At 41.3% G+C, this 13,647-nt stretch overlaps 2 protein-coding genes across 7 annotated transcripts in view; one reads left to right on the top strand and one right to left on the bottom strand.

Moving 5' to 3' along the window:
• Nucleotides 1-13,647, top strand: part of KBTBD12 (kelch repeat and BTB (POZ) domain containing 12) — a 56,411-nt gene that overhangs the window by 8,446 nt on the left and 34,318 nt on the right. For all 6 annotated transcript variants that reach the window (XR_001412183.1, XR_001412182.1, XR_001412181.1 and 3 more), the window contains exons 2-4: nucleotides 87-1,221; nucleotides 2,180-2,450; nucleotides 5,750-5,900. Coding sequence is in view for 3 of the 6 variants with exons in the window: in XM_014943218.1 (XP_014798704.1) it covers nucleotides 152-1,221; nucleotides 2,180-2,450; nucleotides 5,750-5,900 (1,492 nt within the window). In the remaining 3 variants the exon portion in view is untranslated. The remainder of the gene's footprint in view (nucleotides 1-86; nucleotides 1,222-2,179; nucleotides 2,451-5,749; nucleotides 5,901-13,647) is intronic.
• The window catches only part of MGLL (monoglyceride lipase), a 109,014-nt gene that overhangs the window by 91,510 nt on the left and 3,857 nt on the right, over nucleotides 1-13,647 (bottom strand). The window lies entirely within an intron of this gene.

Raw genomic sequence — 13,647 nt, 5'->3', positions numbered from 1 at the left:
AGAATTACTGTCTTTAGACATTAACAGAAATATTCATTTGCCCAATAATTTGTCCTTATTGGACAATGTTGTGCTTCTACCTCTAGAAACATTCCTGATGGAGAAATTAAATCCTGAGGAGATTTGAAAACAGGAAGTTTGGAGATCAACCATGGATCATAAGGCTGAGGAGAAAAGAAAGCAGCACCATAGCTGGACTTTATTGGAACAAGTAAAGAGAATGAAAGAATCAACAGAGATAATCGACGTTGTCCTAGTTGCAGAAGGTGAGAAATTCCCCTGCCATAAGGTGGTGCTGGCTGCCTTCAGTCCCTATTTCAAAGCCATGTTTACCTGTGGCTTGGTTGAATGCACGCAAAGAGAAGTGGTGCTGTACGACGTGTCCGCAGAGAGCGTGTCCGTAATACTCAATTACATGTACAGTGCAGATTTGCACCTCACTAATCAGAACGTGCAGACTGTTGCGGTTGCTGCGTATTTCATGCAGATGGAAGATGTTTGCAGTATGTGTCAGAAGTACATGATGGACCATATGGATGCTTCCAACTGTGTAGGCATCTACTACTTTGCAAACCACATTGGGGCAGAAGATTTATCTGATCAAGCGAGGAAATACTTGTATCAGCATTTTGCTGAGGTGAGCTTACAAGAAGAAATACTAGAGATTGAATTCCAGCAGCTATTGACTCTCATAAAATCAGATGACCTGAATATTTCCAGGGAGGAGAGCATTCTGGACCTCGTCATTAGATGGGTCAAGCACAGCAGAAAGTCACGTGTGGAGCACCTTATTGAGCTCCTGAAGCAAGTGAGGCTGGTACTCGTCAGCCCCTCCTTTCTCGTGGAAGCCCGGAAAAGGAACACAATGATCCTGTGCAATGCAGAATGTAACGATATGTTTGAGGAAGCACTGAAAACCATCAAGCTCTCCAGCCGCCCTCCTCTCAGCCTGCGATATGGCATGGAGACTACTGATCTCTTGCTCTGCATCGGCAACAACTCTCTCGGCATTAGGTCAAGGCACGGCAGCTACGCAGATGCCAGTTTTTGTTACGCTCCTGCGACACGAAAGACTTACTTCATTTCCTCTCCAAAGTACGGAGAGGGCTTAGGATGTGTTTGCACTGGTGTTGTCACTGAGAATAATGATATTATTGTGGCAGGAGAGGCAAGCGCTGCCAAAATGTCTAGACAAAAGACCAGGAACATCGAAATTTATAGGTGTGTACCCTCTGTCAGAAAATCCCTAATTATTTAAAAATTTTAAATCCAAATGATGTTTCTGGGGACAAAAAAAGACCGTTAGACAAAGCATTCTTTACTTGAAAGTTTTCCCAGCGATTTCGATTACTCTAATCAATTTGTCACAGTTTGTCTTCATAGCAGTGAATTATATACATACAACAAAATCTTGATGCCTTTTCTCTTGAAAGGAGGAGGATTTATTCTAGTGGCATCTCTGCGTAAATGAGCCCGATTAGATCTTACATCAATGTATGTGGATTTTATATTCTCCTTACTCAAATCTCAATGTTTTCCTAGGATACTCTTTTCTAGGTCATTAGCAGGGGGCAATGAGTCAAGTGAATGACCCAAGGAGTCCAGTAAGACAGAGAAAAGACAATTCTCTGTTGATGTTGATGATAGTACTTTAGAGATTAAAGGATAATGACTGATAGCTTTAAACCCTCATTCTGCTCATTCTGCTTTTATTCATGTCTCTTTCAGATACACTTATTTTAAAGAAAAACAGACGTTTTTTGGATTAAAGATAAAATTAAAGATGGTGACAGCATTTACAAATACAGATGCATAAATTTAAGGAAGTAAATCTATGCTGAGGCAGGTGAAGTGGCCTTATTTTCAGCAGTGTTGAGCTCCTGCACTTCCCACTGGCTTCAGTGGAAGCTGACTGAGCAGCACATGCAGAACTAAGGGAGTTCTTACCTTAATTAGGGTCAAATGTCTTTGAAAGGATGCCCAGGGTTCCTCATAGTAAAAATGCTTGATCTTGCAAACATTGGGCTCAATTTTATAACTTCGCTGTGAAGGAGAAAGCTCCTCTTGTTATTGTGCCATTATCTGAATAAACCATTGATGATGAAGGGGGTAAAGTTTCAAAGGAAGCCAATGGAACCTCAGTGAACCAGGGCACTTACAAATTTGGATTTTCCTGCAGGTACCACCAGCGAGGAAATCAGTTTTGGCACAGCCTGTGTAGCGCTCAGCTCCGTGAACTCTATGCATTGGGCACCATCCATAACGATCTCTATGTAATCGGAGGGCAAATGAAAGTGAAAAATCAGTATCTTGTCACAAACTGTGTGGAGAAGTATTCCATGGAGCAGGGCACCTGGAGAAGCACAGCACCTCTTCCAGTACCATTAGCCTGCCATGCGGTGGTGACAGTGAAGAATAAGCTCTACGTGCTGGGTGGCTGGACCCCACAGGTTAAGAAACATGCCAGTTGATTTGTTTTGTTTACCAACAAGCAGAGCTATGCTTGGTTTATATGATGTGTAATTCTGTGGTGCTGCTTGCATAGGAAAAGTAGATCAGTGGTAACAGCAGAATAAATCGCTCACCTTCCTCCGATTAAACACCTTTCGTAGGAAAACCAAACAGGGTGAAGAGGAATAACATCCATCTTATGCCATCCTCACTGTAAATACCACTTCAGGAAGGGTAGCTATTTCATAGATATGTGCACAGTGAGCAAGAGTTTAAATTACATCTCCTGTGTCAACGTGGGTTCCATTTTAAATAGCTACTGGGTTAAACACCTGATTTTTGAAAAAAATCCAAACAACCAAAATTAAAAGAACCCCACAAAACCCTTGAATGATGATATTTAGTACTTATTTGGCACTTTTTTGCCATGACAGGCTGTGAAAAATGGATTAACTTCAGCCTTTCTTTATATACCACCTTTATTTGTTTACATATCAATAAATAACAGTATTTATATCATAAAGGGACCCTTAACTGAGCCCTGTCTTCAAAAAGTGTGCATGCAGGTAAATTTCAAACAGATTTGTGTGTGAAATTTAAAGTTCACCTCAATTTCTCAGGGAACTTTCTTTTATTTAGTTCATTTATTTAATTTTCATTATATTATATTTTAATGAGAATTCAAAGCATTCTCTAGAAAACAGATTCCTTTAATCAATCCGTTTATTTCTTTCAGTTGCATTGGCTGGCCGTGTAAATTTTAACGGGAATTTTCAGCAGGGCCACAGACACCATATTCAGTGGTACAGGGGATGTACAGAACTGTGCTAGGAGGAAGATGGATGTCAGGAACAGTGCTTGCTCTCTCCAGTTGCTCCCAGTGTGAAAGATCTTTTTAAAGAGCATAGCACGTTCTTATTTACTGCTTGGTGCAGTTTAAATTTGAACATCCACAATAAAAGCCCCACATTCAGTTGACAATGAAGTAGAGCATCTGTAATCCTTATTGCTGACAGCAATATGTTCAGACTGTCATCACGCCTCATTGCTTTGTGTTCTCTTGAAATAAATTACTGTTTAAAGTATTTAAAAGTGAGATGCATTCAGCAAATAAGATTTCCACCTCTTTGGATGTTCTGAGCACAGGAGTCCCCAAAGGAGACAACAAAGGATCAGAGAGCATTTCTGGTACTGAAACAACTGAGCAAGGATACCTCGCTATTTAAAGAATTAAAATATAAAAACACTTAATGTAGATACAATCTCTCTGTTAAAAAACTTGAACTGAAAGATAGGGTATGTCACAAAGAGAGATGCTGAAGTCAGGCAACCAGCTTTGTCTTTTCTTAAGAGATCTCCAGACAGATTGTAAGGGGCAAAGTGGCTTAGAAGCACAAGTTAGGACTATTGAGCCAAAAATGGTTTTAAAAAAATACAGGCACCTGAAAAACACGCAAAGTGGACACCTGCTGACCAGTACTATTAGTAACTATATATGGGAGTCTGAGTTTATACATAAATAGGCTTGAGGTGAGCAGATTAACAATTATTGATTAAAAACTATAGCTGTGTAAGATTAGGGCGTACCTGAACAGATCAGACCAAATTAGCTACAGCTCTCAAAAAAGCGGTTTAAGACCAGCACTGCAGAGTGCTGGATTCTTCTGGTGCCATCTCTCTCCCACACTCACCTGTCAGATGCAGTGACTGTGTACGTGGGGCTACCGCAGCCGCACTGGGAAAGCAAAATTAGTTCGTCAAGCCAGGAGTTGTCCCCACGCCCAACCAGCACTGAACGTTCTGTCAGTCCCCAACAAGTACTAACGACGCGGCATTGATAGAGTGCTCTGAATGCACATGTCCCTTACAGGACAGAGATAAATACATGTTCCCTTCCCACTCAGGCTTTGCAATTGAAACAAGACAAGACAAAGTCAAGCCAGGACAGAAAATGACAGCTTAGGAGGGCAAGGGCTGGACTTGCAGCAGCGCTGCTCCGGCTCCGCTTTGGTCCAGCCTCACTGTTGCCAGCAGATAGTTAAAAACTCTAGCTTTGGTGACTGGGGGCTCTTAAAATGGAAGAAAGTATTTGGTGAAGTTGAGAGGAAGGTTTCAGACTCTTGACACAGAGAGAAGGGCTGCTGGATGTTATGTTTGCTGTGCATAAAGAGCACAGGGTGCGCTCCAAGATGAACATTAACACAAACCTGAGGTAGGATGTGAAGTTACAGCATGTCAAGTGGTGTTGGCTCCTAAGTACATGTTTAGTCTGTGTTGAAAATACACAGCTGACCCCTCTTTCAGTGAATAAATTAGTGTTTCACACTTACCATGGAGAAAGAACATGCCCCTGGGCACTTAGGGGGAGTAACCAAGGGGCTATATATTTACTTTCTAGTTTGCTTCCTACTATCTTGTCTCTGACATTAGTGTTGGAACGGTCTTTTGGGAAAGAAAAATAACAAGCAAAGAAAGAACATGTATAACACCATCACAAGTAAGCAAAGTAGTTCCTTCCTTCTCACTCTCTCAACGTGAAACCTTTCATCCCAAAATATTTCAGGATCCTCTCCCCACAGCCTACTGCTTACATTCATGGGTTCATACCCAGAAAATATAATCTGAGTTCCCTGCATCATACAAGACAGGCAGAGAAAGAGGAAGAAGATTAGAGAGAACAAGAGGAGTAGGAGTGAGTATAAAAAGAGTATTATGGCAGCAAAGATACAGCAGGCGGTTGGGAGCTTATTATGAAAACTATTGAGGGAGAAGTTGCAGTAGTTGGACAACATTATTCAGATTAGGCTGACTAAATAAGCGTGCAAATGACTTGAGAATGTTATGTATATATATGGGCCTGAGAAAAGCCTGCAAAATACTGCACTGAGACTCATGCTACAGTCAAAGTAAAAGTGGGAATACATTTCAACCTTTAGCAGGAAGAAAAAATGTCAGGTAGACTGGTTTTCCCTCTGCTACGGTTAGGACTTTACAGCAGCCTTGAGAAAGAGGTACATTCTGCTGGAGTCAGGCCTGTGAATGTATTGTTATGACCCAAATCCCCAGCTTCATTGCTGCAGGATACGGATGCTCCCTTTTTCACGTGCCTTCTAGAGCGCTCTCCCAGCCACAAGTCATGGGTGCTGTTAAACCCTAGGGAGTATGAATCACTTTGCAGCTATAATTGATGTGTTTATGTTATTTATCTGCTCAGCTGTCTGCCGTGATTAATTGCATGCAGGCATGTGCAGAGGGCTCCAAATGTTGTATTATTATATGGCTGTCATATTTCATGCAGATGGATCTGCCTGACGATGAGCCGGATCGATTAAGTAACAGAACGTTTCGGTACGACCCGGGCCAAGACAAATGGACGGAAGGCGCGCCAATGAAGTACTCCAAATACCGCTTCAGCACAGCCGTAGTCAACAGCGAGATTTATGTCTTGGGTAAGAGGAAACAGATTTTTAATAGATAGCACCATGACTTTTTCTTCTTTCCAGCAATTTGCCTCTGCAAAGTGAAATACATCACCCTTTGCTGTGTATCACAGGACCAAGTGTGTTGGACTAAATGGATAGTATTTTTCTAGAGTCATTTTTTCCCACATCACTTCCTCCTTCCTGTAGATTAAATTAATTGAATGTTTAGTGTTTGGGATTAACGTAACAAAGATACTTTGCTTTTTAAACTACTTTTCTTTGGAGTACTGGTGTGTGCTGTAAATAATAATGAATTTTAAAAGGTGGCTAGAGAAGTCTTGTTAGCACCATTTCACAGGTGAGCAGTGAAAAGCGAAGGAGCGCCATGAAGGAATGGCATAAGAGAATTTGGATCTCCCAGTCAAAACCAACATAATTTGTGGATTCTGATAAAATTCAATGAATCATTCTCTTCCATCCACCCCAACACTGCATTTTTTGGAAAATCTAAATCTCTCATTTTGTTGGTTTTTGATCGAATCTTTAATTTTTTGTTTCAAAACAGTATTTTGACCAAAAGTTCTAAGACTTGTGTGAAAGAGTTCAATAATCTCCTACCCCAAAATCTTTTGTTCCAAAATGATCCCCATCCATATTCCAAGTTCTACACCTCATCCATAACATGACTCTTTTCCCAAAGACCATCCATCATGGCCCCATCCCTCTCCCCAAGCCAACAAAAAGAACACCGCCTGTTTCTGAATACCTCAGAAGGTAGCAAGCAAGGGATTTTTCTAAAAGAGAAAATGATGACCTAAGGCACAGAAAGCCAAATGGACAACAAAGGCACCAGGGGCATTGAGAACGACATGGGCAAAAAGTTGAAGGGGTATCATGGAAGGAGAACAGGAGCCAGAAAGGCGATCAAATGAAGCAGAGAAGGATTAGAGATAGGTCTATACCTGAAAAGTGCTTGAAGAAGTGGTGAAAAAATTTCATGCAGTCAATTAATCCACAGGTGGGCTGAGGGTTATTCATGCCCTTCCATGCTCCTGGGGTTCTGTGGGCAGCATCAGACATGAAGAAGGTAACAAGCACATCAGCACCTCAGGACCTTTCAATCCCTCCTGCTTCAAACTACGCCTGCTTAAAAGCTTATCAAAGTGAACACAATAAATACAGTCTTATCAACTTAATACACCTCCTGTATAAAGGGTGTTGTGGTTTCGTCTGGGTTGTTTTACACTACGGATAAAGGAGAGTTTGCTCCTGGCATGTAATACAGACAGCATTTTGCTGGGGATGCATCTAAGAAAGGTATCTTTGAAGTAGAAAAGGAAAATGGCTTTAACACTGCATTTGTCTTCTTTTAGAGTAACTACTTTCTCTTAAGTGGCTTGAAACAGGCCCATGGTCACAGCCAGGAGAAAGGGTGAGAGAAGCCTGTATGGAAAAGAGAGTTTTACAAACAGAAAATCATTTCATTATTGTCAAAGGTCAGTGATAGAGAATGTCAGTTTGCTGTTAAATAACGAGTGTTGGCTGCTCAGGTTCAAAGGTGCTTCGAAAATGTGGAAACTCCATCCTTTGTAAAAGGTTAAATATATATAATTATTTGTACTGACACTGATGCTGTAATGGGGCAGCAGAAGCAGCAGTAATAGTTGGGAAGAGAAAGGCTGCATTCATGCGTTTCAGTAAGAAGTGCTCTCAGATCAAGACCACAAACGCTGTGATGACACAAGAGAGCCAGGGAGGAAAAAAAAGGAGCCGCCTTGGGATGCATGCGATAAAACAAATTGACAGTCTTCTTCACAGCAAACATGACACTAAGACAAGGAAAAGGAGTGGCTAATAAGGAAAACGGCATCCATTTTCTCCCTTCAAAATCTCACAAAGCAAGAAGCATATCTGAGTGATTAGAGTAATGAAATGTACAGATTGAACACAAAGCACAGTATGAAATCTGAAAAGCGCCTGTTTAAATGGCATTGAGGAAAGTTCATGGTCTCACAGACCTTCACAAGCATTTTTCTAATGTACAAAAATAAAAAGCATTGTCTTACTACATATAGCTGCCAGTGCTGAGGTATTCAGGGAGCTGGTCATTGACTTGAACTTGAATTCTTTCTTACATTCTAGCAAGTACCAATAATTTTTTCTTTGGTGAGAAAATCTTTGTTAACAATTGGATCAGTGCATGGGCCAGAACAGGCTCTCATTTTGTCTCCATCACTTTATTGGTTCACGTACCTTCCCATGAGCAGTCCTTATTCAAGGAGTCCTAAGGGAACCAACGCACTTCATCCTGAGATTAAGCATTTGCTGCACTGCACCCTTCACTCTTGCCACTAAATGTAACTAAATATACATAAAGGCAGTATTTTCTCTCAGTTTTTGTAACGTAAATCTGGGGTAATTTCACTGTAATGAACAAACTTGCTTGTGATTTATACCAGAGGTAGCTGAGCTCACACACTGCGCTGGGGAGCAGCCTTCTGAGAAAGGCTGTGCTACTTTTCCCATGGTTTTTCAGAGCCTGACTCTGTTCTGCTGCTCTGTCCACTCAAGGAGTAACTGCAGCAGGTGTAGACACAAATGAGTTACCATCAGGTAAACATGAATATCGATTGGAGGGAAGACACTTTGACCTAGGTCTGGGCTGTTTCCACGAACTCCTGATTGCCTATTTTCACAAACCTTGTGAGGACTTTACTGTCCATAAATCTGTAAAATTTGGTTGAAACAAAAGCTATGAGAGGCAGACAAAATAATATAAACACAGATACAGAACTCACATGCAGTGAGGGTAACTGCATAGATCTTGTTTCCTTAGGAAATCAAGTAATATTAGAAGTAATTTTTTTAATTGAAAGACAAATGTGACACTGAGCCAAAAATGATTTGTCAGTAAATTTTACCTTTGAATATGCTGGTTCAAATCCACCTTTAACAGTATGGGTGGAAATGAAGGTTTATCTGTTAAAATTGAGAAGATTGTGGTTGGTTAATGTTAACCATCATGGTCTGAAAAATCTGCAGAAGAGATTAAAGCATTTTCCAAGCCCTCTCAAAATGATGAAGCAATTTCCAAACAAACTCTGTTTGGAAACAGTGATACAGTCACTGATATTGGCATCTTATTCTGCTAATATCACACATGGCCTCATCTCCAGCTGTAAACTCACACTCGCCAACTGTAATTAAAACCTCACACAGAAAAGCTACATTTCACGGTTTATTCATGGTGACAAGTTCTTGTTACCTTGTGAGTTCTCAGGCTGTTGGGCTGCGAGGTGGGTACAGTTTTGCTTTGGAAACAATCGCAATGGTAACCCCGGCTGGGTGAACAGGCAATTCATGGCATTGAAAGGAAGACGGTGAAAGCGTTCTTAATCTGGCTGATGTGGTACTTGATCATGCAGATGACATTCAGGAGAGAATGGGAAATGGAAGGAATGGAAGTTGATGCTGACAGACCAAAGAATAGCAATTGTCATGAGGGTGGTAAAACCATCACAGGCTGTTCAAAGCTGTGGATCACTTGGACAACACTGTGCTTCGTAAGGAATGTTGGGCATGGTGGGAGTCTAGAAAGATGCTGTCAAGGGCTATTTGTGCAAAAAGACACATTCTGAAGAGGATCACAGCTCACAGGTTGTCCTCACATCGTGACCTCAGAGACGTCTATGGTCAGGCACAATGACTAAGCTTTTGTGCTAAAGATGAGAGAGAGACTTCTGTGGAGTCTCTGCCATTGCTATTTATACCCCTCCTCACTCCAAATGGGGATTCCCCGTGGTGAAGTGTGTGTGCACAGAACGTGAACATCTAACAGGTTCCCACGTAGCCCCAGCCATGGGACACCCAGTCAAGGGGCAATAAGGTAGCTGCTCAACAGCATCGCCTGGATTTTCACAAGCAACACCCACTTTTCATATCATATTTGTTCCTTATGTGGTGCACTGTCTTCATGGGTCTCCTGTAGTCTGCACCCATCGATGAAAATCCCCTGGGGGTAGAGGAAGTAGAAGGAGGGAGGCAAGGTGGAGGCAGGTAAATGCAAGATACCTTCTGTATGCCATATGCCATGAGGACCAAGCCCCACTTCACAGAAATAAAAACATGAGATAAGGAAATATACAGCTCTAGTTGGACACAAAAAGTGGTGTTGCAGAGAGGTGAGACTTCTTTCAAGCAACTCTTGAAAACAAAGTCCTTGAACAAAGTAAGTTCGTCAGCTTTTTGAGGCAGGATCTCTGCCTTCCTATACAGTTCACACAGGTGTCAGCACATTCAGGATTAAGTGGAACTCCAGAGCGTAAATGAAAAACCACTGCACTAAAAGTTGATCATCTCTACTATCTCTGATATATGAATGTAATTTCTAATGTAAATATGAAGCAGAAAGCATAGATGGGGCACTAGCTTTGAATAAGATGCAGCAGCAGACTCTTTGATATACAAGCCTAATTTTTGCTCTCATCCATCTAGGTGTAAATAAGTAGTAAGTAGCCTGCTGATCTGAGTTGTGTTGTGTCAGACTCATTTTGTTCTAACCCAGCTCAGAATCTGATGCTTAGCCTTTGAAGTGTTAATTTCTGAAAAGTCCTATTGGCACAGAGCAGAGAGTACACAGTCACTGTCCAAAAACTCTTCCCAGCCTAATTGCCAGCTCCAGTTTGTAAAACCCTAATGACTTAAATGGAATTATTCTAGAGACACACTGATGGAAGGAAAATGAGAAATAGATTAGAGTTTTTGGTCTGAGTAACAGCATTGTTCAGGAACCTGTACCATGTCTCTTAATCAGCAGTCCTGCAATATAATTGTCTGTTGTGTAATATTCCTAGAGAATCTTATGCTATTTATACAGTGTACATAATCCTCATAAGTAAATGAACAGCATTTCCTAAGGCTCAAAGTCCTTTCTCCTATTCATCTCATTTGACTGTTCTTAGCTCTTTCTCTCCATATTTTCCCAGGAACATAACTATATTCGTTGGAAAGCCCAAGAAAGAGCAGTATTGTGTTCTTAATGACAGAGGCAATTGAGACGCTTTTGGAAGAAAACCAGATGGGAAGGCTCTATTTAAGGTCATGCATTTTAATCTCTTGCTCAAAAAAATATCCTTTCCAGCTAAGTCTCTGAAAACTCATTACAGCCAACGGACAAATTAGGAAAATTTATCCAAATGTATTCATTAGCTTATGTTAAAACACATTCAGTAGAACTACTGTCTCTGCAATACAGGTCACTGGTAAAAAATGTTGTATCACCATGACAGCTTTAACCATGTGTTGCTTTTATGTTATATAACTCCTGCTTTATAAATAAGAACATATAGAAGAACTTAAACGAGAAATCCTATTAGGAAAGATTTAAGAATCAAAGAATTTTTGTTTATCCTCCTTAGCCTGGCATCCAACCTCTTACAACTTGAGGGTTTTTTTCCCCTGAGTTCCTGCTGAGAGCTTCTTTTAAAAGTTTTAAGCAGTTAAATGAGGTTCAATTAAATACTGAATGTCTCGACCATAAAATACTTATTTGAATATATACTTTGGGGTCCCTCTGGAAAGGAAAGCATGTGTAGGAGGGGCTGGAAGGAGGTATTTTAGCTTTCACACTTGAGTATTAACTGTGTATTTGAATAACACCTTCTTCTAAAATAAACACGTCTATTTATAAATATGCTTTGGACTTCTGACAAGTAGCAGCTTATGGGCCTGATTCTGCGCTGTTTTACCTGTGCAACAGCCTCCGGAGCACCCGTGTGCAGGGAGGGAGGAACAGAAGAGGCAAACATTCAGTCTGATAGATGAGATCAGAAATGCTTTCTACTCACTTAAGGATTATCAAAGGAAATGAGAACAAGGCATTACAGGAGAAAAGAAGGAGCTAGAACCAAAGTGTTGACCGTGTTTAGGAAGACAATCATCTGTTTCTTCAGCCCTGCTTCTAATCAATGTTTTGCTCTCATGTCTTCTACAAGCTGCATTACCTCATCTGCTTTGCTCTGTGTTAGTAAAGAATGACAGTGCTTCTCGGTTTCATCTTTGGAAGTGCCTGCCAGGGCTAGCTTTATTGCTCCCTTATTTCTCCGAGAAACCAGCTATGCAGCCCTGTTTTGCCAAGAGTGAGAGAGCAACCTAAGTGCTGAGACTCTCAGCTTGAGTGCTGTTAAAGAGTAATGAAGGGAAATGTTACATAAGAGATTAGCGCTATTAAATCCATTGTGCATTCCAGAGATCAATTTAATAGTGAATTATTTTATGGGAGACAAAGCTTAGATTTCACTTGCTTGTTGGAGAATGATTCCTCTTTTTTCCACCTATTTCCTAGCTTCCTTTCATAAAAATTCAAAGAGGCACTACTAAGAATACATGTTGCTCAGTATTGTGATCTGAGGACTTAATTATATGATAAAGAATTAAAGTGTCAGTGCCTTGAGGGCACTAATAGGTCTTGATCATCCTGACCAACATCACCTGGGGTCTCCACCCACACCCTCTGCCCTCAGATCCAGGAGCACCATTTAAACACAGCCCTGGGGGCTTAGCTCTTTCTTGTCACCTTGCCTTTGCCTGACAACTGCTGGTAGGACCTTCTGCAATTACCTGCCTCTGGATCTGTGGAGCTGCATCTTGATGGTGAGCTTCAGTCACCTTCCCTTTGGAAGTGGCTCTGTTCTTGTTGCTCCCTGATATACTGCCCTGGCTGAGAGGCTATAGTTCATGTCTAATTTCAGGTGCCTGTTAGTGGGGGAACCAAATTAAATGGTATGAAATCTGATGTTTAGAGGTCCCCATCACCCTGCCCCTCTCAATGGAGAATGTAAATTCTTTTCAGTCCTATCTGGACCACCAGCCACCTTGTAAGTGTCATTTGAGTCATCTGTGCAAGGAGAAATCTAGACCGGGATTTGGGTGGTTTTCCTGGGGCAAAAAAATATTGTCTATGTTGGACTCAGCTGCCTGGGAGATTTAGCTGCATAAGAGACTGGTGTGGATGAGACTTGGAAGTGCAATTGCACCAGCACCTGCTTTTACCACTATCAGTGACATGGGTGAGGTCATGGGTGCATGTGGGTAGGAATGTTCCATATCTCTTGAAACCCAACCATGTGTCAGTCTTGCCTTTATAGGTATATATGGATATACGTAAGGCACTTATTTCCTTTGCTCCCACTCATCTAATTATTACTAGTGACTCTTTATTGCTTCACTGCTGTTACAGTCGTTCCCCTTCACGTGCTGGGAGGGTGTTCTGTAATTAGAACTGATGTGACTCAAATTGCATTCAGTCTCAGATGAGCATGGGGTATGGGAAGGCAGCTGACCTCAGCCAAAGCAATGTGCTTTGCCTCCTGCCAGCCCTGGGCGGTGTGTGGGTACAGCAAGGCACAGAACCCTGCCTCATTGAAATTCTGAAGACGTGCTAATCACATCACCTACCCTGCTTTGCCTTCTTGCATCAAAGGCTTGTCTTCTCTAGCCTGATTTCTTAATAAAGATCATGTATTTTATTTATATATTTATTTTACTAATGGAGCTTCATGTTAAATTTAAAGTCCATTAGAACCACTGCTTACAGAGAGTCCTTGAAAGTATGTTTGATTGCAGAATCATCCAAGCGTGATACGGAAAGCTCTCAAGCATTAATGGGTTTGGGAACACAAAGGTGGTTTCACTGGCTTTTTTTAGTCCTTCAGTGGCATCTGAAATATCTCCTAGGGAAAGCGCATAATGTAAAAAGCCTAATGTGTTGAAAGGG

Source organism: Calidris pugnax, unplaced genomic scaffold (assembly GCF_001431845.1).
Source record: "Calidris pugnax isolate Ruff unplaced genomic scaffold, ASM143184v1 scaffold128, whole genome shotgun sequence".
Lineage (NCBI taxonomy): Eukaryota > Metazoa > Chordata > Aves > Charadriiformes > Scolopacidae > Calidris > Calidris pugnax.
This window is presented reverse-complemented; position numbering and strand designations above follow the sequence as displayed.